The sequence below is a fragment of the Zingiber officinale genome, chromosome 5A, assembly GCF_018446385.1.
Source record: "Zingiber officinale cultivar Zhangliang chromosome 5A, Zo_v1.1, whole genome shotgun sequence".
In the NCBI taxonomy this organism is placed as follows: Eukaryota; Viridiplantae; Streptophyta; class Magnoliopsida; order Zingiberales; family Zingiberaceae; genus Zingiber; species Zingiber officinale.
The window spans coordinates 8297588-8320093 of record NC_055994.1 but is presented as its reverse complement, the minus strand read 5'-3'; the positions used below and the strand labels follow the sequence as shown (position 1 = coordinate 8320093).

At 35.8% G+C, this 22506-nt stretch overlaps 2 protein-coding genes across 3 annotated transcripts; one reads left to right on the top strand and one right to left on the bottom strand.

Annotated features, from left to right (window-relative positions):
- Positions 1-788: 788 nt before the first annotated feature.
- LOC121979694 (extra-large guanine nucleotide-binding protein 1-like) lies at positions 789-16497 on the top strand. Its single transcript, XM_042531682.1, has 8 exons — positions 789-2073; positions 4814-4951; positions 5027-5131; positions 5212-5397; positions 7305-7476; positions 10420-10667; positions 14700-14866; positions 15779-16497. The coding sequence occupies exons 1-8, from the start codon at positions 964-966 to the stop codon at positions 16365-16367; spliced, it is 2715 nt and encodes a 904-aa protein (XP_042387616.1). The 5' UTR covers positions 789-963; the 3' UTR covers positions 16368-16497.
- A 309-nt stretch (positions 16498-16806) lies between these two features.
- LOC121979695 (probable transcription factor KAN4) lies at positions 16807-18521 on the bottom strand. Of its 2 annotated transcripts, none has more exons than XM_042531683.1 (6): positions 17937-18521; positions 17773-17849; positions 17657-17699; positions 17397-17574; positions 17203-17317; positions 16807-17093 (listed from the first exon to the last, which is right to left on the bottom strand). In XM_042531683.1, the coding sequence occupies exons 1-6, from the start codon at positions 18337-18339 to the stop codon at positions 17004-17006; spliced, it is 906 nt and encodes a 301-aa protein (XP_042387617.1). In that variant the 5' UTR covers positions 18340-18521; the 3' UTR covers positions 16807-17003. The 2 variants fall into 2 exon arrangements, with proteins under 2 accessions (XP_042387617.1, XP_042387618.1); XM_042531684.1 differs by having other exon boundaries at positions 17203-17314; positions 17937-18520.
- Between the last annotated feature and the right edge of the window lie 3985 nt (positions 18522-22506).

Sequence of the window (22506 nt, the reverse complement as noted above, 5' to 3'; positions counted from 1 at the left end):
GACCTAACAGCGACACGTAGGTCGGTGTATGATATCGACATGCAAGTCAAGATATGTCATCATTATGTAGGTCAGGATATAATATCAGCATATAGGCTGGAACATGACGACAACTCGAAGGTCGGAGATAAGTCCAATCGGAATATAATGATAGTAATGGCCTGGAGGCCCGAACACTATCAAAAGCAGAAGACTCTTTAAATGGCATGGAAAAATGACCTCCGATAAGATAATACTGGAGGCAATGATGTGGCATCTCAGGGAGGAAGCTAGGGGCGATTGTTAACGCAGATAAAGATGAAATTGGAGGTCGGACTTAACAACTGACGGTGGCAGCTGAAAATGACTGTGGATGTCAGTATATCAAATGAGAGGGAGATTACGTGTCCGGTAATAACTTGACCCGCAATGAGACGGAGAGGTCGCGTCGACGGCGAGAGTGGCGTGAGAGGAAGGGAAGATGGCTGCTGCTGGTTTGTTGAAGACTCTTGTAACAAAATCGGGACGGTTTTTTAATGTTCCTTTTACATTATACTTAAAAATAAAAGAAAATAATATAATATAATGCCCCTCGCCGGCCACACACACTACTCACTATTGACTCATAGTACACGTTCAAACTCTGAACCTGCACCTGCTCATCCGGTCCCCACTCCGAGATTCTCTCTGGTAGACGCGTCGCGTATTGGCCCACCGTTGTCCTTCACGCAAGTCCCAAGTCGCTTGCGTGGCCCCACCTTCTCTCTCCCTCTCTGTTGCTTTACAAACCAGCAGCTGCTCCTCTGCTTATTTTTCTCTCTCTATAATTCTCGCGCGTGATCCCAAAGGTGCAGCCTTTTTCCCCCTCTCACCTCTTTATCCGCCAACGGGATTAAGGCTAGGGTTAGGGGTACGCTTTGCTCCGGTCATGCTCCGCCTTTCCTAGCGCCTCTCTAGATCGATTCCCTCCTTCCGGCTCTCGCAATGGCCTGCCGCCTCATCAAGGTGGCACCGCCCGCCGTCGATCCCGTCGACCACGTCGACTACTCCTTCGCTGTTGAGTATCAGGGCCCCCCCGTACCCTATGACCTCCCGCGCGCCTTCCCCATCGACGTCGACCGCATCCCCCTCGCCTTTGTTGCCCCGCCCTCTGCCGCACTTCCTGACCTCCCCGTCGTCCACCCGCTTCCCTCCCCCTCCTCCTATCCCCCTATGAAGCCGCACCAGCAGCTGCCGCTGCCGACAGAGCCTGCCATGCCTGCCGCTCCCTCCATCTCTGTCATTGAGAATCGCGCCTCTATGGAAGGCCCCGACGCCGATGCCTCTGTTGAACCTGGAAGCTCCGGCGTGCTCGGCTCGTCCAGCTTGGTTGACCCCTCGACCGAGCTTTCCGAGGTAGTCGACAGCTCTGGCGCTATTGGGTTCTCTGACGAGTTTTGCGACGGGTTTGCTTCGGCTGATGACATGGCGCCGAATCGGCTCTCGACAGAGTCGACTATTAGCATGGAGTTTGGATTCCAGTCATCCGCCTCCGGAGATGAGCATGATGAGGCGGTCGCTGTGCAAGCGAAAAAGGCGTTGCTCGCGACCTTTCAGGAATCAGGCGAGTCCAGTTGTTCCATGTCTCCGGCAATAGTGGACTCTCCTCAAGAAAGGTCGGAGGAAATGGAGGTAAAGATAAAAAAGGGAGCTTGCTATAAGTGCTTGAAAGGAAGCCGTTTCACGGAAAAAGAATCTTGCTTGGTCTGCGACGCTAAGTATTGCAGTGGATGCGTGTTGAGAGCCATGGGATCCATGCCCGAAGGGAGGAAGTGCATTTCCTGCATTGGTTCTCCAATACTGGAATCGAATAGGGAAAGATTGGGGAAGAGCTCCCGCGTGTTGAAGAAGTTGCTCAGTTCCCGGGAAGTTCAGCAGCTGATGAAGATTGAAAAGAGCTGTGAGGAAAATCAGCTCAAGCCAGAAGATATTTGTGTCAATGGAAAGAAACTCAGCATGGACGAGATGGTCCTGTTGCAGAGCTGCCCTGTCCCTCCTCCAAAGTTGAAGCCGGGGTTCTACTGGTACGACAAAGTATCTGGTTATTGGGGCAAGGTAAGCTACCTTTTAAATTTTGTTCTAGATAGGTGTGTTTCTTTATGGAAATGTTCTGTTTTCATTAATATTTTTTATTCATTTTTTGTCGAATATCAAGCATTATATTTGTAAAACATTAAATGTTTATATTTGAAAGTTGGTGAAAAACATTTTTTTGATATTTTTGTTTCAATTTTCAATTTCTGTTTCTCTGGAAAACAGAACTGAAAATAGAAAACAGAGACTTCTACGAATCAAATGGATGGATTCCATTGTTCATTAACCTTGTCACGACTCACATTATTTGATGTAGATGATTGAAAGAAGCCTGGGCTTGGATGAAAAGGGAATTATAGCCTTGAACATACAAATCTAAATATTCAAACTAGGCATTTGTTATTATGTCCTAGTATGACTCAGTTATGATTGCCATATTATACTTAAAATTTTCTTGCAAAGTCGCTCCAACAGAACATTTTATTTTTAGCAATAAAATGCACAAATAGTTATGTATGATAGAATAATGAAAATCACCTTTATAACTTGAAGCTCAACTAGCTTGATATATCTCATGCTAACACCAACTAAATCAAAATTCCTTCATACAGTTTTGTGCATGATCCCAAAGCTGCCTCATTGTCTCTAGATTAATTTTATGTATCACTGCCTCATCCAGGTTGAGGCATAGCAACCCATTATAAATGGTTCACATTGCAATTCAATGAACTCAACTAAAGACAAAATGCAATTCAAAATTGGTAAACTATGCTAGTTGTCTATAATATAACTCGACGACATAATATAGTCATGCCTCATGGATGTGCAGCTTGCTTATATTGATGGTCACTTTTGGAATGAACTTGGTTCTTGATTATCACATATTTCTCATCAAGCCATGTAAGTCCTAATTACTTTGGTCATTGACTATAATCTCTTTCTGTTATATTTATCAGAGTTTTCTTTAATTCTCCTTACTCCTCACATATTTATTGTCAATCAATTCAACTAGTAAAAATATCCATCATTTGCTTCTCTATGTTTAGCTTCACTATTAATTAAGAATATGTATGAGGATGGAACGAGACTTCAGGCGGATTAACTGAAACATTTCCAATAAAACTAGGTTACACTAAGGATCAGACGATCAGCTTTAAGTCCCTATCTTTTTACATTAATCATGGACGAACTGGATACATTCAAGACACAGTACCGTGGTGCATGTTGTTTGCAGATGATATTGTTTTGGTAGATGAAACACGTGAAGGAGTAAATGCTAAACTAGAATCTTGACAGGAAATACTAGAAGTGAAAGATTTTAGGCTTAGTAAAATAAAGACAATATATAGAATTTAAGTTTAGCAATATTTGACGTAATGAGACAATTATTAAAATAGGAGATGACGAGTTGTCTAGAACTGAGAGCTTTAAGTATTTATGATCATTTTTGCAAAATAATAGGGGGATTGAGAGAGATGTCTTATATAGAATATAAGTAGAATGGTTGAAATGAAGATTAGTGTATGATGTTTTATGTGATAGTAAAGTATCTCTAAAACTTAAAGGAAAGTTCTATAAAACAGCGGTTAGACTTGTTATGTTATATGATGTTGAATGTTGCACTATGACTTGAGCATATAAACAGAAAATGAAAGTTGCAGAGATAATGATGTTAAGGTGGATGCATGGACATACGAGGATGGACTGAATGAGAAATGAGAGCATTAGAGAAATAGTCGGAGTTGCATCTATTCATGGAAAACTACGAGAGACATGTTTAAGATGATACAAATATATACTTAGCTGGCAAATAAATGCTCTAGTTAGGCTATGTGAAACTATGAAAAATACACACATCAAATAAAAAAGAGGAAGATAAAAAAAAGACTTGATTAGCAATAATAAAACAAGATAAAATTTATTTAAATATATATGATGATATAGTAGGGGATAGAGCGCAATGACGTAGAAAGATCCATATAGTCGACCCCACGTAGTGGAATAAGTTTGGTTTAGGGGTGCAAATAAATCAAGCTGCTCGCGAGCGGCTCGGTCAAAACTTGACTCGAGCTCGAAGTTGACTTAGCTTGAGCTTGCTTGATTAGAAATTAAGCCGAGCTCAAGCCTAATTATTACTGGCTCGCGGCTCGTTGAGCCAAACAAGCAAGTAATAATATATATTTTTATAATACATAATATATAATATATTAATTTATTTATTAAAAAATAATAATATAAAAAAATCAAGCTCGAGCTCGAGCCCATAATTAAATATTGAGCTCGAGCTCAACTCTACATGCTCAAGTGAGCTCGAGCATGAGTCGAGCCATTATAAATCGAGTCGAGCTGAGCTCGAGCCTAGGCTGGCTTGAGCTCGGCTCAGCTCATTTACCGCTCTAGTTTGGTTGTTGTTGTATTTGCTTATCTATGTTGGACCTAAGTTATCAATGGAATGCCGAGGTTAATGTCCGTTGTTTTTTCCAAAAAAGTTACTTTATACTAAAGGCTTCAAGTACGTCGGCTTAATTGCTAACAAGGGGGGCCATTGTTGAATTAACCTGTGATCCCTGTCAAAACCAGCGTGATGCTCTGTCATCTAGGCTAGAAGGCAAAATTAATTTGATGAAAGCAGAATGTGTTTTGTTGCAGTATTGCAAAATTAATTTGATCCCTGTTAATGCCCTGTTTTGTCCCATGATTGTCCTTTTTCATCTTTGTTGCATCAACTATTTGGTTGCAGTATTGATATAGCTACTTTCAGGAAGGGCACAAACCAGACAACATCATTTCTCCACATTTAAATGTAGGCAGTGCTCTAATGCGAAATGCTAGCAATGGAAATACTGGAGTTCTTATAAATGGTCGGGAGATTACCAAAGTTGAGCTGAAGATGCTTAAGGTAAAGTATAAGACCATTTATGTTTTTCTAAATTTCCACAGATTTAGAAATAACAGTAATTTGATTGCTCTGTAGTGGGCCGGTGTCCATTGTGCTGGGAATCCTCATTTTTGGCTCAATGCTGATGGGACATACCTGGAGGAAGGGCAGAAGACTGTGAAAGGGATGCTTTGGAAAAAGGTAATCAATACTCATGCTTATTATGTATTTTCTTGTATATCTTCCAGAAATTGATGTTCCGATTACTTTCTGGTTTGTAGACTCGTATGAAGCTTCTATGCCCTGTTCTTTCATTGCCATTTCCTAGTAAGGTTGCAAATGGTTCTGGGGAAGAGACTAATAACTTGTTGAATCAATCTATTCCTGACCACTTTGATACGAGAGCACTCCAGAAATTTCTGTTGGTTGGGCACCATGGATCGGGATCTAGTACCATTTTCAAACAGGTACTTTAAATGAGTACCATATGATTATAGCATGTATTAATTCTCACAGTAAAGCTCGTCTTTTTTTTAGACAAATCCAGGAGTGGATAAGTTTATTTTTTCTGTGTTTAGGGGTGACAACTGCTGGAAATATGTCATAAATAAAATAAATAGCTTCAAAGTACACGAGAATGCTGAGAACTTTCTTGTGTTTTTGTGACTACCTACATTTAGAGAATTTAGACAATTTCATGAAAATTCTCATGATTTTGTGATCTGCATTTTGAACTTTCTAAACTCTTAAGGAAAATAATCTACATGGAGGATCTGCTGTGAGGTGGAACATAATGGTCATAAAAGTAAATCATCTTTTCTGAAGCATTGACCTAGGCTCTTAGTAATAAGTAAAAAGGGCTTTAGGCGTTTAGGAAACACTAATCAAAGTTAAAAAGTAACTTGATTGATTCTATCTATTAGCCTCTTGTGTATGATGGTACAATGGATGGATAAGGTTCTTGTTGACATTAGCATCGGTTTGATGTAGCTGTCTGTGATTAAGAGGGCGTGATAACCTCCCTTCTTGGAGAGATTAATGAGTGTAGCGTTGATATGGCAGTACCCTCTTATGTCACTTGATTCTAGGTGGTCCATCGCCACAGGGTTACCCAAGTAGTTACTTTTGTGTGTCCTTGGTACTCTTTGAAGCGGTTCGCATGTTGGGAATTCTCAGGTGTTATGACAGTGCAGAAGTGGGTGACTTAGATGTTGCTCTTGAAGAGTCCATCAAGGCAGGCCTTTACTGACTCTTGTAGTGCCAACAAGTCATACTTGTGGGTGCACGTAGCCTTATTGAGCTTCTACGCCATCTCCCATACCCATTGTTGGAATGGCAACACCTCCATTCCCTGCAAAGAGCCAATGCGATTTGTTGATTGATGGTAGAGTCACCTTGAATCTTGTCATCATGTGAATTCCAAGCATGTGACAATTTGGTAGAGTTATTTGAGAACTTATTCTTAGCTGCAATAACCAGTGACCTTGCTTTGATGCAGTTGATATGGACTTTAAGTCGCATGGGTAAAAGATGGCTCAGATGAGATAGCATGTAGAACTCTGGATCATATGAGGATAAGATAAAATTTTAAGCGGTGATTTGCATTTATTCTCTTATATTCCAAAATGCTTTGCATGCCACACAATCTTGTCCTGAAATGTCAATATCATTATCCTGATTTGACCATTTATAATTGATTGCCAGTAAAAAAATATTCTATCTAGATATTGAAGTCTTAGCTTACCTTATGTAGAACCATAGAAAACTAGATCATGTCCCCTTGGGGCGGTGCGGTGCGGTGGTTGAGACATAGGGTGTTGCCACATGAGGTCTTGGGGCCGAAACTCGGCACGTCCGAGCATACCCTCCCCCATGCCTTGGCTACTTGCACTAATGGCTAGTAGTCATCCATGATTTATTTCCTTCGTGTTGGCCTAGGGATGGATTGGCGGGGGTGCTGGAGGCGAGCGAATCACCTTTTGCCACATAGAAAACTAGATCACACCTAAATTGTGGCTATTAGTCTATGATGCCCTTCATCTATGAATGTCCTTCATGAGTTAAATCTTTTGGTTGGCCCATGGTATTTGATTGCTTGCCATCTGAAAATGATTATTACAAAACTAGTGGAATTTTGAAGTTGTAAAAGGAAATAATCCACACCATATTCCATTTATTAACCAGGTCAATTTGTATAATATAAGTGGAGGCAATTTACACTGGTTTCTAGTCATTAATTTTGGTTTTCCAATATTGTGATTTTCTTATTAAAATATGATGTAGTTCTTGGAAGATGCCAAATTGATTTTCTTAGTTATGTTTGCTATATTCTACATTTATGGATAACTTCTCATTTTCTTCCCTATTTTATCAGGCTAAGTTCCTTTACAAAAGTGTGCCTTTCTCTGAGGAAGAGCGACAAGATATCAAGCTTCTGATTCAAACCAACATATATAATTATCTGGGTCTACTGCTTGAGGGACGTGAACATTTTGAAGAAGAGATTTTGGCTGAGAGAATAGACAAACAACAATCGGATTGCTCAGGTACAAAAACAAGAATGATGTGCAGTAGGCTTTGTTTTTCATTCTAGTGTCTTATTCAACAAGTTCTTTTTCAACCCATGCTAATAATTTGAGACTTTATTTTGACAACCTATAAATATGGTAAAGGCACAAGAAATTCTCAATGCCTAGAAGGTATTTTTGTTCTACTCTGGTGTTAGTGTTCATACATTTTAGAATATTGTAGTTAACTAAGTAATGAATTTAGCATCTTTGTCTAGGAAAAAGGCAAGGATCCTTTTACAAGTACTGATGTATAAAAAAACACTAAAGTGTCATTTAACATCTTTCTTTGCTGTTTATGAGATTATGTGATTATATGTTGTATGGTTTAAAGCCTTAGGACAGCGCCAATACTGATACTTAGTGGACTGGTACACAGTGTGCTAGAATGTAAGAATACTTGCACATATCTATTTAGAGGGTTTTCATCCTTTCATCTACAATTTTATGTCTTATGATAGAAATGGATAATTATAAATCTAGACTGTGATCCTGCATGGTTTCTTGTTGAATTTTTGGGGCTGATGCAAATTTTTTGATAGATTTTAAAAATATTAATGTCCAATTGATCTTCCGGTAAGCCTTGTTTTTCCTGCAAAATAATGTTCTATTTCATTGTAGATATAAACTGAATAAAAATAAACTGAGTAATCATTTTATTTCTTTGATTGCGCCTTCATTGCCTTATTGGTTGTGGCTAATGGAATGTTGTTGTTTTATGATTCTTCTGAAACTGGAACAAAATGTTTTATAGGATAAATGACAATGATTAGATTTTTTTTTTCTTTATATTTATCAACTTCTATATAAACATTTGTTGCCTTCATAATTGGCAATTCTGCAATTTCTGCATAGATCAACAACATATAGGTTGTGTAGTTTATTAAAACTGGATGGTTTTAACAGAACAAAGTGAAAGGGCATTATTGTGTGAATGAATAGGAAGTATAGGGTGTAGGAAATGACAATCACAAATTGGCTTCCCTCTTTATTTCCATTCCCTCCTTTTCGCTCTTCACCTTCCATCTCTTAGGAAACACTGTTATGGTCTTATACACTGCCATGAAAGGATAATAAGTCCAAGAATGAAAAGAGCAATGGCACATATCACTATAAAGACTTGACTGAGCTTAACAGAGGTTATTCAGCACAGAGCTCTTTTTGACTGCATCTTACATCCTTGTCCTCATCTAGTTCCAGTATTATTGAAGTAAAAGAACAATAAAGGAGTTGATAACCTTAAATAACACGAAAGTTGAGGAAGACGTGAGCATTTATGGATCACGTGTGAAGGATCTTGCAGTCAATTTTTTTGTCTGCCAATAAGTTATTATTTGGTAGACCCACATGCATGTGAGCACATGAATCTGTGTAATGCCTGATATTCATGCTTCACATTCCAATATGCAACATCAACATTTCAGCTTGCTTTAAATTTTACATATACCTACATATCTGCATTCATGCATCTTCTCAAGGTTTAAAATCTCAACCCGTACCGAGGTTTTGGTCCCAAACCGGAATGATACCGTTTCGGTATCGTATCATGCCATGCCGATACGGTTTCAAAATTTTTTATTTATATATAGTAATTATTAGATAAATATATTTATTGTTTATAATTTAAAAAATAACTTGTATATTAATTTTATATAAATTCTCTATTATTAAACAACTTAATATTGTTAGAAAAAATAACTAAATATAGTTTGTTTAAGAAAATTGATATATCAATAATTCAAATTAAATAATCATAATTATATAAATTAATACAAAAATACTATTTTATATATAATAATTATATAAATTGAATATTTATTTATTTAATAATTTAAATAATATATTTAAAATAGTAAGAAAAAATTAGAATATCAATTAAACATTAAAAAATACAATTTTTTTTTAAAAATATCAGAATATAAATTTAATTTATTAGAATTTTTATAATTTTTATTTTTTTTATAATTTTTATTTTTTTTATAATTTTTATTTTTTTTAGAAATTTTAAATAAAATTTAAAACATTATAAACAATTTCAGAATATTATTTAATAAAATTTATTAATTTTTTTTAAAAAATTAAATATAGTTTTTATATTTTATTAGGATAATTTAATTAGGGTTAATGAAAGCCTCTTAAAATATCACACTTCCTTAGGAATTATTTAATTTATTTAAATTGGAATATGAATTTTGCACAGTAAAATCGCGACGATTGCCTCTGACACCCGTGCTCGTGCCCGCCTTCGATGCGACGCCTCTAACGACGCTAGAGGAGTCCGGCCTCTGGCGGCACCGAAAGCGTCCGACGACACTTCCAGCAATGCCGGAGGTGTCCCACGACACTTTCGGCTCTGCTAGAAGCGACGCGGGCGTGCACGCGATGCCTCCGACGGCTTTGGAGGCGTCCGACGGCGCTGGAGGCATCACGCAACGCTTTCGGCTCTGCCAGAAACGTCGAGACACATGCACGTGATGTGCCGGTTTCGCCTTCGTGGCGGAACGGTAAAAACCGTCCGTGTCAGGCGGCACGGAACGACATTTCATTCACTGGATCTTTCTATTATTGTTATTGGACATATTAAATGCACATGTGTAGGCCCATTTTTAGAGTGTCTACCTAGTTTCTGCCCGATAGAGATGACAAGAACATTGAAATTCATCCATCTTATTTCTTAGTTGCTTTTACAATTTTGATAAAAACAAAGTTGATATGCCAATTTTGATGTTCTTTGATATTAATCCAAGAAATATGCACTGTTTTTCTGTTGTACTATAAGTCAGATTTTTAACATTGTGAACTGATTCGTGGTCCTTTTATATTAGCATTTGATTGTGAGAGAAAACGAGTTTTAAGTCTTTATTTGTTTGGAAATATGATATTTACAGCTATTGAAGGTGTCATTCAATTTGTTGAAAACAGGAGATATTGCATTAGGCAAAAAGAGAAATATGACAGAGTATTCCATCAACGCACGGCTGAAAGCATTTTCAGACTGGCTTCTTAAAGTTATGGCATCTGGCAATCTTGATGCTATTTTCCCAGCTTCTACACGGGAGTATGCCCCACTTGTAGAAGAGTTGTGGAATGATTCTGCAATTCAAGCTACGTATAGACGGATAAATGAGCTTCAATCACTGCCTAGTAATGCCAGTTACTTCTTGGAGCGGGTAACTTTTATCTTTATTTTCCTTTCTGTTTTTCTGCAATTTGATTTCTGTGACCTTGGCTAAATTAATATCCCAACATTTAAACGTGATTTCAGCTATGAAATGACCTTTCCAATGTAGTACTATGGAAAATGATGTTATTCTCCATACAGACATAGTGTATCGGGGAGATTGTTGTGTCTATAGCTATCTTTTAGAGCTTCTTTGGATTGAGGGAAAGGAAAGGATGGCAAAAAGGGGAGAGTTTCCAATTCTTGGATTGGGATAAGTAATTTGAATGAGCTGGAGAGAAACGGAAGGAGAAGAGTTTCTGTATTCACCCTACATTAATACATCCATCCATCAAGTCGGGGGAATTTGGATATGAAGCATTAATATTTTATTCCCTTTTCATTACCTTACTAATTTGTATCCAAACAAAAGGAACATGTTTCTGCTCCTTTCTCTTGTTGTGCCTTCCTCTCCACTTTTCTTTCATACTAATTTTTTTTTTTCCCATACTAACTTGAATCCAGACAATCCCTCAGACTGCTTTGGAGATGTCTAACTGAATTTCCTGAGCCTTGGTGGCTGTCTCGTAAACTTGCAACTGCTTTGTCAATGCCAACTGATTGCTGACCTTGGTGTGATCCAATATTGCATGAAACTTCTGTTAAATTCAAAAGATGATTGTGTTGGTTGGTCCTAGGAAGATCGTACCGGTTCCACTGTACAAAAATTTTGTACAAGTGTCGAACGTTTCCTAAACAACCTATTGTGTTCTTTAGAAGTTAAATTAGGAATCGCAAACGGAATTTAACATTATTGATTCCAAATTTAACTTATCTGTTCTTAATGGTTTAGATTTGGATCGCAAGCGAAACTTAACACTATTGATCCAAATCAACCTATGTTATAAAGTTAATTAAATATTTATTTCTAAAATCGGCTCCCAGGTCAAACATGGCGAGACACTAGGCCTTCTTGGGTATGAGATCATCCACCACTGCCTCGACAAAGTCTTTAATAGAAATTCAATATTTAATTTCCTAAAATAACATTAGGTTTAACCGAAAAGAACAATCGAATCACAAATTCGAAAAACAAAAAAAACACAACTCGAATTACAAATTCGAAAAACTAGAATCTAGTGCCTCTTGTGTTTGGAATTCGTACAAAGAAAGATAACTAGCATGATGCGGAAAATAATTACTAGTTATATCTTTTCTTTGTATGCTAATAACCTCGAGATCTTCTGTCGTATTCCTCGTCTCGCCTTGGACGTCGTGTGGGCGACGATCCTCCAAGATGAACACCACCCGAAGCCTTCTTCCTCCTCCTCTAATATCCGGCCACCACCACCACCACCAAGGAACCAAAGAGAGCAAGGGGAAAGGGAAGGGAGAGAGGGCCGAATACAATAGAGAGCTCAACAAGAGAATAAGAATTGATTATACATAAGGCTTCCTCTCCCCTTCTTTTATATTACTTGCCCAAGGCAAATAAGGAAAGACTTTTTACAAAAATTAAAATCTTCCTCTTGTTTTTCCTTTTCCCCTTTTATTTTTCATTTTCCTTTCTCTTGATTGATTCAATCATTGATTGGATCAATTATTGATTTGATTGGCCGACCCCTTAAAAGGAAGAAAATAATTTTTGTAAAAATTTTATAAGCAAAGAAGGAAGCTCTTATAAAATTTTACAAGCTCTCTTTTAATTACCTAAAGTGGATGTTAAAAAAGGAAAGTTTTAAAAATTAAAACCAAGTTTTAAAATTTAAAATTTCTCTTCTAAAATTTCCTTTTTTAACATGGTTACAAAAAAGGAAAGTTTTAAATTTAAAACTCTCTTTTAAAAAACCATGAGGATGGTTAAATAAGGAAAGTTTTAAAATTTTTAAAACTCTCTTTTAAACCATGTGGCCTAATTCAAATAAGGAAAGTTTTAAATTTTAAAATCTCTCTTTTAAAACTTGTAGATATCTACAAAGAGAAAATTTTAAAAATTCAAAACACCCCTCCTTATTTAGATTATGGTGGTCGACCCCTCATTGGGCACCAAGCAAAGGGCCGACCTCTTTGAGAAGGAATTGGCCGGTCCCTATGGCTTGGTCACCAAGCCATGGGCCGACCCCCTCTTGGACACCAAGAAGGGCTTTTCATGAGTGGACTTGAGGCGTTAATGAGGCTACGACAGGGACCTAGAGGAGAAATTGATTTTGGCCTCTCGACGAACTTGAGTATCCCATGTTCGCCCCGAACACACAACTCAAGTTCATTAATAATAACTCATTCCACTAGAGAGTTATTATTGCACTATTGCACCAATTCCAAATTACATTATGGGCTCTTTCTTATTATGAGTGTGTTAATCTCCCTGTGTTTAAGATATCGAATGTCCACTAATTAAATGAGTTACTGACAACTCACCTTAATTAATTTCTTAATCCAAGAGTAGTGCCACTCAACCTTATCGTCATGTCGGACTAAGTGCACCTGCAGGGTTTAACATGACAATCCTTATGAGCTCCTCTTGGGGACATTCTCAACCTAGATTACTAGGACACAGTTTCCTTCTATAATCAAGAACACAAACTATAAGTAATATCATTTTCCAACTTATCGGGTCTATTGATTTATCGAGCTAAATCTCACCCTTTGATAAGTTAAAGAAATAAATACTAAATATATGTGCTTGTTATTATATTAGGATTAAGAGTACACACTTCCATAATAAATAAGGTCTTGTTCTTTTATTTAGTATAAAAGAACTTACCTTAAATGGTGCTACTCAATACACTCAGAGTGTACTAGTGTAATTTATTAGTCAAAATAAACTAATATCTAATTATACTACGACTATTCCAATGGTTTGTTCCTTTTCATCTTAGTCGTGAGTTACTGTTTATAATTTATAAAGAATTGATAACATGATTTTCTGTGTGTGACACCACATACCATGTTATCTACAATATAAATCAATTGAACAAGTACACTTAGCATATAAATGTAGATATTGACCAATGTAATTCTTTTTATTTAAATATAAATGTTTATAAAAAACTAGACTTTTTGTATACATTCTAACATATTGTGAAAACTTTACGACTATAATCAAGGTATCATCAAGTTAAGTTTATCCCAACTACTAAATGCAACAGTATATTACTAGATATTCAAATCTATTAAATAATTTTTATATAAGTTAAAGTTTTCCCTAGTCTCTCGATCTCACACCTTCCATTCTGAACTACTCCAGATAATCACTTTTGGACAGGACTTTACAATTTCCTTTATATATATATATATATTCTATCCTTTCTAGTAGCCTCACAATCCATCTTAGTAGTGTTCTCATCTTTTCTAGCATCATTTTTTTACACGTGTTGTTTCCTAACAACCAAATGCTCTAATACTGTCATAATCTTATTTAACTTTAATTATTGCACAAGGGGCATTGCAATGATCAGACAAGACTCAGTATAGGCATGGCATATTCATTATTAATTTATGATTTGAAATTTTATGCTGGGGTTGGGGAATTCATATTATATATTAGTTTATTGAGATTTGAGAATATATGGGACCATGTTTGCACCATCAATGTAGTTCAAAGAGAATAGTTCATTCATTTGTTGATAACTGACTATGCTATTAGTCTTACTGAGAGAACAAAGAAAAATACAAGAAATTTTATCAAGAGCATAAAATTAACTCTACAAAATGGAGAAATTATTTCTTTAGAGCAGCAACTAACTAGCCTAGGATGTGAATTCAACAAAAGTTTAATAGTAAGATATGAGTATTCTATTATCATTCCAACTGTCTTGAGTAAAGCAGAATCACACATTGTGATTATCAAATTATAACGATCTGAATGCTAATATGAACACTAAAGATATACATTTGTCCATGTCTTCTAAATAACAATAAAACCAAGAGAAAGGAAGACACCTTATTGTGGTATGTTGGAAGTGATATTGGGAATTACAATTTTACCTTCATTGCCAAAATACTTAACTTATGTCTAATGGCGGTGCTGAAAAATCTACAGGTTGTTGATATGTCGAGAATTGAGTATGAACCTTCTGATATTGATATCCTCTATGCCGATGGAATAAGTTCTTCCAATGGATTGATGCATACAAACTTCCAGTTTCCACCATCAGCTTATTCTGGAAGAAGTATTGATGATGACGATATGCAGGAAACCTTGCTAAGGTCAGTACCATTTACAGTGGCTGATACAAGTAATAACCATGTAGCTGTTACAAATATAACCATGTATGACTCCAGATATAGGGCAAAAATCAAAAGGGCACCCTTTATTCAAAAAATATCAAACACAACGCCTCATCATATTTTTCATCCCGAAAATACCATTATTTTGCTACAACGTAGTGCAAAATTGATTTAATTTGGTCAAAATTACAATACATGAAGCACTTGTTATATCAAAATATTTTTCTAACTTGGTTAAAATCACTCAAACTTATCAAAATTGCTCCATCTTGGTCAAAATCAGTTTAACACGATTGCAACAGTTATGGCCCTTAGATGCTACAATTGGTACAATATGTCCATAACTGCTACAAGGACATAGCTGCTAGAAGTTGTAATAGCGATGAACATAATTGTTACAATAGTAGTAGAGTGATTTTGATTAAATTGGAGCCATTTTGCTAAGTTTGGGCAATTTTGATCAAATTGTTAAACAATTTTTTGATATAATAGTATATAGTAATTTGACCAAAAAAAAAAAATGAGCCGATTTTCTTTTAACACTTTGTAGCAATTATGATCATCGATATTATAACATTGTTGGAATAATAGTATTTGCGGGATGAAAAATATGATGGAGTATTGATGTGATAATTTTTGAAAAAAGGGTACCATTTTAATTTTTACACAAATAATTGCCATAGCACACGGTAAGATTTCTAGACCACCAAGTTTCTTTCATAGTGGCAGTATTCAAAAATGCTGAATGTTTTTTTATATATGATTAGTCCTTGTCATTTGTCAGGACTGTTTAGAACAATAATTGCCAGAATAAAAAAATGCAATGTTCATGACAATTCTCTTGTCATTCTTGACATGGTTTTGTTGTAATGCACGTCACATTTGCTGTAGGTATCAGCTCATCAGAATTAACACCAAAGGCCTGGGAGATAACTGCAAGTGGTTTGACATGTTTGAAGATGTTCGGATAGTCATTTTTCCTGTTGCTATAACAGACTATGATGAATACTACGAAGACACAAATGGCATGGTTAAGAATCGAATGATGGAGAGCAAAAGGCTCTTTGAGTGTATTGCTAGTCATCCATCCTTTGAAGATACATATTTTCTTCTGATCCTAAGTAAATTCGATTTACTCGAGCAGAAGATAGACATTGCACCTCTAACATTATGTGAATGGTTTGATGACTATAATCCTATTAATAGCCGGTATCCATCCAAGAAGACTAGTCAAGGTGCTCAAATTGGCGCTACCAAAGCTCAGCAAGCTTTTCACTATGTTGCTACAAAATTCAAGAGGCTATTTTATTCCATTACTAGGCGTAAACTCTACGTCACACTGACTAACAGTTTGGATTCGAATTCTGTTGACGCGGCACTTCAGTATGCAAAAGAGATCGTCAAGTGGGAAGATGAAAGTATGGTGTATTGCATATTGGAATCCATTTATAGCACAGAGTTAAGCTCCCATTCTCACTGATACCAGCAGGAAATATAGCTGTAAATATATAGTCTTACATTTTTTTCATTGAAATTGATCTAAAATGCCTCCAGTTGTGTAATATTATCATTCGTAACAGTTCTACTCAATGAAATAGCTTTCTGGTGTCTGTCCATTTGCAAGGATGAATAGGCTATCAAGCTTTCTGCAAAGGAGTTTTTTGAATGCCAGTGCCAGGGAGTTATTTCTTCTGTTGAGAATTTCATCAAATTTGTTTCATCATCTCTATATGTAAATTGGCACAAGACTATGGCACAGACTACATAAGTTTAGTATATTAAATTAAGATGATTGTATAATAAGCTCTTATGATGTATCAAGGATGCCAATAGGTTCTCTGCAGAGTTTATAAGACTTTGGAATCATGGCTCAATGACTACAACTAACTGATATCAAAATATGAAGTTTCACAACAGAGTAACAGCACACACCACCATACTTGGACTCAAAAATAATCTCCAGACAAATTTTGTCAAAGACCAAATTTTACATGTACAAATGCCACTCTTCAATTCTTCTCCACATACCTTGTCGATTAGTTTAATTATCACACAAACTTTTCTTTCCAACTAAAACTTCATAAACTGGGACACTGAAAAGCTGCATTTGCCCATTTTATCTGCCTAATGTTATCTCAAGGTTAGGAGGTGCCCTCCCTCCATCAGCTGCAGCAGGAAAAGGATTGATGTTTGGTTGATCTTCCATCTGCAAGGAATTGCTAAGATCAGTGAGTTTAATTTCTTCCTTAAAAATTCTTTCATTTTATTTATTTTGAGTAGAATGAAAAATTAAAATTTTTGACAGCAACAGGTACCTGGCTGTCACTGTGCAGCAAATGATCCCCTCTGAAGTAAGGATATGATAATGCATTATTTAGTCTGATTGATGGGTTCCAAGCAGTCCTCTCCAAAGATGGACGCAACTCACTGCTGACAATAAATAACAAGACAAAGTTTACTCATTATGATAATGCTATCTATCTAAGGCACTCATTGAGTCATAATCTACCTTGAAGAGTTGGACAGTGGTGGTGGTGTTGTTGTTGGTAAGGCATAGCAATGGCTGCTGATCTGATCATATTGCCCCTGCAATAGTACTCCTCCCTCCACTTCTTCTGCTTCCACCTCTCTTCCACTCCACTGAGAAGCAGCATTATTCATCCCCATTTCAGCACCTCGACCATTCCCTGAACCAAACATTTTTCTTAAGATATCAGGCATATAGAGGAGTGAGGAAACAGCAGTGGTTAGATCCATCCAAATATATACCTCCTTGTCCTTCTCTGTCAGTGCTCTTCACTGTTCTATACATCTGCAGTGTAGAAACTTGATCAACTATTTTGTAGTTAGTTAATACTCCAATATATACCTGAACCATTTTGTACCTGGAGATGGCTCTTGACGTGTGCTAGGGTTAGATCCTTAACGTTCATGAGTTCAAGAACCGATTTTGGTGTAGCTCCTGCAGCATTGGATTAATTTACGGGGGCAATTGGATCATCAGTTATTTGGAAAATTAGTTGATGAATGTGTAAGTGTGTGCGCTTACTCTCATGGCCGCCGAGGAGCTCGACTGCATGGACAAAGTGCGCGTGCAGGGTGGTGGTCCACCTCATTCTCGGAGCCCTGATACTCCTCTTCCTCCGGTGGCCGGCCGGCTTCGACGCGCTCCGCTTGAACCCGCACGCTGCCTGCCGGTGGCAAAGACGGAGACGGTCACGGTCGCCGTGGGGATCGAGCCCGAGGTGGAGACTCGGCTCACGGACGCCATGCCAAACCCGATTAAACGACAACTGTTGCTGCTGCTGCTGCAGTATCAGTTCATGGCTCAACTCACTCTCGCTGCTGCCGCTGGAGTTGGATGCTACTTCTCCGGTTGCCGCCGCTGTCGTCGCGACGGCGGCGGAAGGGGGACAGATGTGAAGCGAAAGATCAGGGTAGACGGTCGCCATACGGCCTATCCTCCCCCACCTCCACCTCCAGCTCAAGATGAAGATGAAAATGAAGATCAAGGTCAAAGTAGTGAGCTGATAAGTACCTTTCTGCAAGAATATAATGAGATAGAGTGTACAGAATTGCAGGGAGGAGAGGGATAAATAGAGGTGTTGCAGTGATTAGGTCATGAGTGGGTTATGATTTCTATGTGTGCTTAAATATATATATATATATATATATATATATATATATATATATATATATATATATATATATATATATATAATCTATATAGAAGCTAGAACAATACTATAATTAAGGAGGTCAATAAATGCTGCAAGATCGATGGGAGCAGGCAGAGATGGAGGAATTGCAGTGCCTCTGCTCAGGCATATTGACTGGACGATAGCTTATATATTTTAAGGAAACAGAGGAATAACACCTATAGAGAGAGAGAGAGAGAGGGGGGATACTGTAAAATCTCTTTACTCTTCCATGAGGGAAAATTAAAGGGGGAGGAAAACGTTAAGGGCACTGTCCCTGGCCCTGCTCATAAATGCAGTATGGAGCATGGACAAGGACAGCAAGATAGAGAGAGAGAATGTGAGAGAGAAAGGAATAGGAGAACTGTTCATGGGACTGAAACCTAATTTTGCCACTCAGTCACTAACTCAAGTCAAGGCCTGTGAGGTGCAATGCATATGAGTTGGGGCTAGAGGGGAAGCTGCCATGCAAGTGAACAGTTGAAAAGGAGGAGGAGAAGAAGAAGAAGTTAAACATGTGTTTGCATGACTCAGGCATTAACTCAAGTCAAGGCTTGTGAGGTGCATGAGTTGGAGCTAGAGAGGAAGCTGCCATGCAAGTGAACAGTTTGAAAAGGAGGAGGAGGAGAAGAAGAAGTTAAAACATGTGTTTGCATGTTAAATTTATCAGTCAAACACTTTGATATCCTTGAGGAAAAGGTTACCTATCTTTAAAATTGTATATTTTAGCAGATGAATCAAAAGAAAAGAAAGATTATCTATCTTCAAAATTAATAGGGTATAATTACAAATAAATGGCTCCCTCATAATGTGACAACTTACAGGGACATGGCTCCTACTGGTCATGTCTCATTTCTCCTTTGGACTTGTAGGCTTTGAAAGCTAAGTTGGTGCATATAAATTCAAGAAGATCTTTTCAATTTTAAAGGGGAATAACTTTTGACTTGAAAATCAGAACGAGACTTTATTTTTTTTTCGCTTGTAACACTGATTTATATTGTTACCAGGTAGAACACGTAACTGTTAAATTTCAAATTCGAAAAATAACATTTAGGACCTTTTATGAAGCTCCAAATATTTATTTTACTATTTTTTATATTTAAAATATTTTTGTCAGTTTTGCCTATTATAGTTAGAGCTTGTCTATGTAAACATATGCTTACTTTTTGGAATTATCCTCTATTATTGAATATATTTTTTCAGTAAAATTTTGAGGATAATAGTTTCTCTTTATTTTTTTTTATTTATGTTCTTGTTTTCTCTACAAATCCTACTTCCCGTCAACATATAAGATAATCGTTATTCCGTCTGGTACAAGTCTAGATGAATAGAACATGCAACAACATAATGGCAGATTGAAGTAGTAAGTTGGTGGAGCATTTTTAGTCTCATAAGTTGTACTTTTTTCAATTTTGATTATGCTATATTAAATTCACATTCTTAGTATATTAATTTATATATTTTTTTTTTCCAATTTTGATTATGTTATCTACCAATTTACATTTTTAGTACATTAACTTATATTTGTTTTCTAATTTTTGACCATATTATCTACAAATTCACATTTTTAGTCTGGTAATTTGTATCTTTTTTACAATTTCAATCTTTTTTTTCCTAGAATTTGAATTGACCACCAGTAATTACCTAACTGACGAAGATGATACTGACATGAAAAATAAATTTGGACATTTTTGCTTATAGTGGAGAAGAATGAGGGATTACCATTCAAGTTCCATGTGTGTATATATCTGCGCTGCTGCTAGCTAGGTAATTACCAGTAATCAATTCGAATTCGAATTCGAAGAAAAATAAAAAAAAATTGAAATTGGAAAAAGAAATGCAAGTTATAGGACTATAAATATAAATTTATAGATAATATGACTAAAATTGAAAAAATATAAGTTAATGTACAATATCAATTTGCAGATAACAAGATCAATTTTTTTTACAAAATTACAAGTTAATGTATTAAAAATGTGAATTTATATATAACAAGATCAAAATTGAAAAAAGTACAACTTCCAAACTAAAAATATAATTTTCCCCGCAGTTATATATTGAACCTTAGACAACAATGATCAAATGATGCATCAAAATAGTTTTGCCAGAAGAATTTTCTTTGAGATAGAAATTGATTTTTATTCTTTCTAATTTTTAAACTTATTTTAGAATTATAAGCAAACTAAAAATATTTTTTCAAATATATAAAAATTGATTCCTAAATTTGTTTGGAATTGATTCTTCAAATTGACTATAAAGTTCTAGTTAATCACGAAATCTAAATGAAAATTGAAAAGAAAAAAACTAAGATATTTGGAAATTGTTCGTTAATATTTAATAATATTAAACTCTTATATTCATTTTAAAATTTCTTTAGAGATTCGAAAATTATTTGTTAATTTTTTTGATTTTTTTTGCCAAATTCACTGTCTTAAAATGAATTATAAAAATTAGTTAATTAGAAGGTTTAGAATCATTTCATTAATTATTTATAAATTCATTAAAAATTCAAGAAATTGGCGTTATTGAGACCTGCTTTTCCCACCTCCCCTAATACTTTTCCCTCCCCGATCCTAATTTAAAATTTACTCTTATACCCTTTTATCAAATTTATATTTTTTATCTGTTAGCGTTAAAAAAATAAAAAAAAACCAAAGATTATTTTTTTGAATATTTTTTATTATATATTTGTATTTTTTTAATAGTAGATTATATATATATATATATATATATATATGAAATTAATAAAAATAATATAAAATTTAAAATTAAATCAAAATAAAAACAAAATTGATAAATAAAAAATAAAAAATTATATAAAAAAAAAATTGATGAAAAAAATCATAAATAAAATTGTTTAAAAAAACTTAAATTTAAAAAGAAAAAGAGGCATAAAGGCCATTTGAAAGGAGGGGTAGTAGGGGGAGAAGCAATAAGAGCCGGATCTTTTATCCCTAATTTTTTCTATCCCTGTGTCTCACTCGTCGTCTCCAACACACCGTCGGTGGCCTCTGGCCGTCATCCCAACCATAACTATATCCTAGGAAGAAGGTGAATCCAGGGGGTCATCACTGACGCGATTGACGTCGGAATCTGACCGAATCTGAACAGGAACACATATTTATGCGGAGGAAAATATGCTCAGATCCGGCCGAATTTTGACGCTGATCGCGCCGGTGGCGACTCCCTACGTTCACCTTCCCCCTAGCATATAGTTTTGATCGGAACAACGATCGGAAGAACTGGAGATAGACTGGGGTGACGAGTGGAATACGAGGATAAGTGATATTGAGGACAGAGGATTTAATCTTGTGTAATCTTTTATTTTTTTTTAATAGTTGATTTTAGGAATTATTATTTGTAAAAATTTTAAAAGTATAAAAATATAAATAAAAAATAAAAATTATAACAGATAAAAAAATTGATGAAAAAATAAAAAAAATGATTGAAAAAAATAAAACTAAAGAAAAACAGTAAATAAAATTAAAAAAAAAGAAGTTATGGAAATAACTTGTTATTTTAAAGAAGGGAGGTAAAAAGGTAATTTAAAAGGGAAGAGAGAGGAGGGTGTTGTCAGAAGGTGGGAAAAGTAATTTATTATTATATTTTTAGTAACATTTTGCTCAATAAAATTACTCACTCTGTTCTCTTTACTATAATATTGTCCATTACTATATTTTAATTATATTTAAATATTTTATTATCATCGTTCTTCTCTCACGTGACCATTCGTTTGCCATTTCCTCCCTCTTCTTTCTTTCGAACCTGTGTGAGACTTTGTACATCACCAGCAGTCCAGCACGAGTAATCGATTGTAAATGAATCGAATGTGGGTGAATATGTATGATATATGATTAGAGAGAGTTTATTTATATTCGTTAAATATATAAAAAAAGTTAAATAAATAAATTTAAATAATTT

Excerpts from the sequence above, each read along its gene's own strand:
- LOC121979694 (XM_042531682.1), top strand. The coding sequence starts at position 964 with ATGGCCTGCCGCCTCATCAAGGTGGCACCGCCCGCCGTCGATCCCGTC. Across the intron at positions 5,132-5,211 it reads AAGGGATGCTTTGGAAAAAG|ACTCGTATGAAGCTTCTATG; the intron begins GTAATCAATACT and ends TCTGGTTTGTAG. Across the intron at positions 14,867-15,778 it reads ATGCAGGAAACCTTGCTAAG|GTATCAGCTCATCAGAATTA; the intron begins GTCAGTACCATT and ends CATTTGCTGTAG.
- LOC121979695 (XM_042531683.1), bottom strand. The coding sequence starts at position 18,339 with ATGGCGACCGTCTACCCTGATCTTTCGCTTCACATCTGTCCCCCTTCC. Across the intron at positions 17,700-17,772 it reads ACGTCAAGAGCCATCTCCAG|ATGTATAGAACAGTGAAGAG; the intron begins GTACAAAATGGT and ends TCTACACTGCAG. Across the intron at positions 17,575-17,656 it reads TGACAGAGAAGGACAAGGAG|GGAATGGTCGAGGTGCTGAA; the intron begins GTATATATTTGG and ends TGTTTGGTTCAG.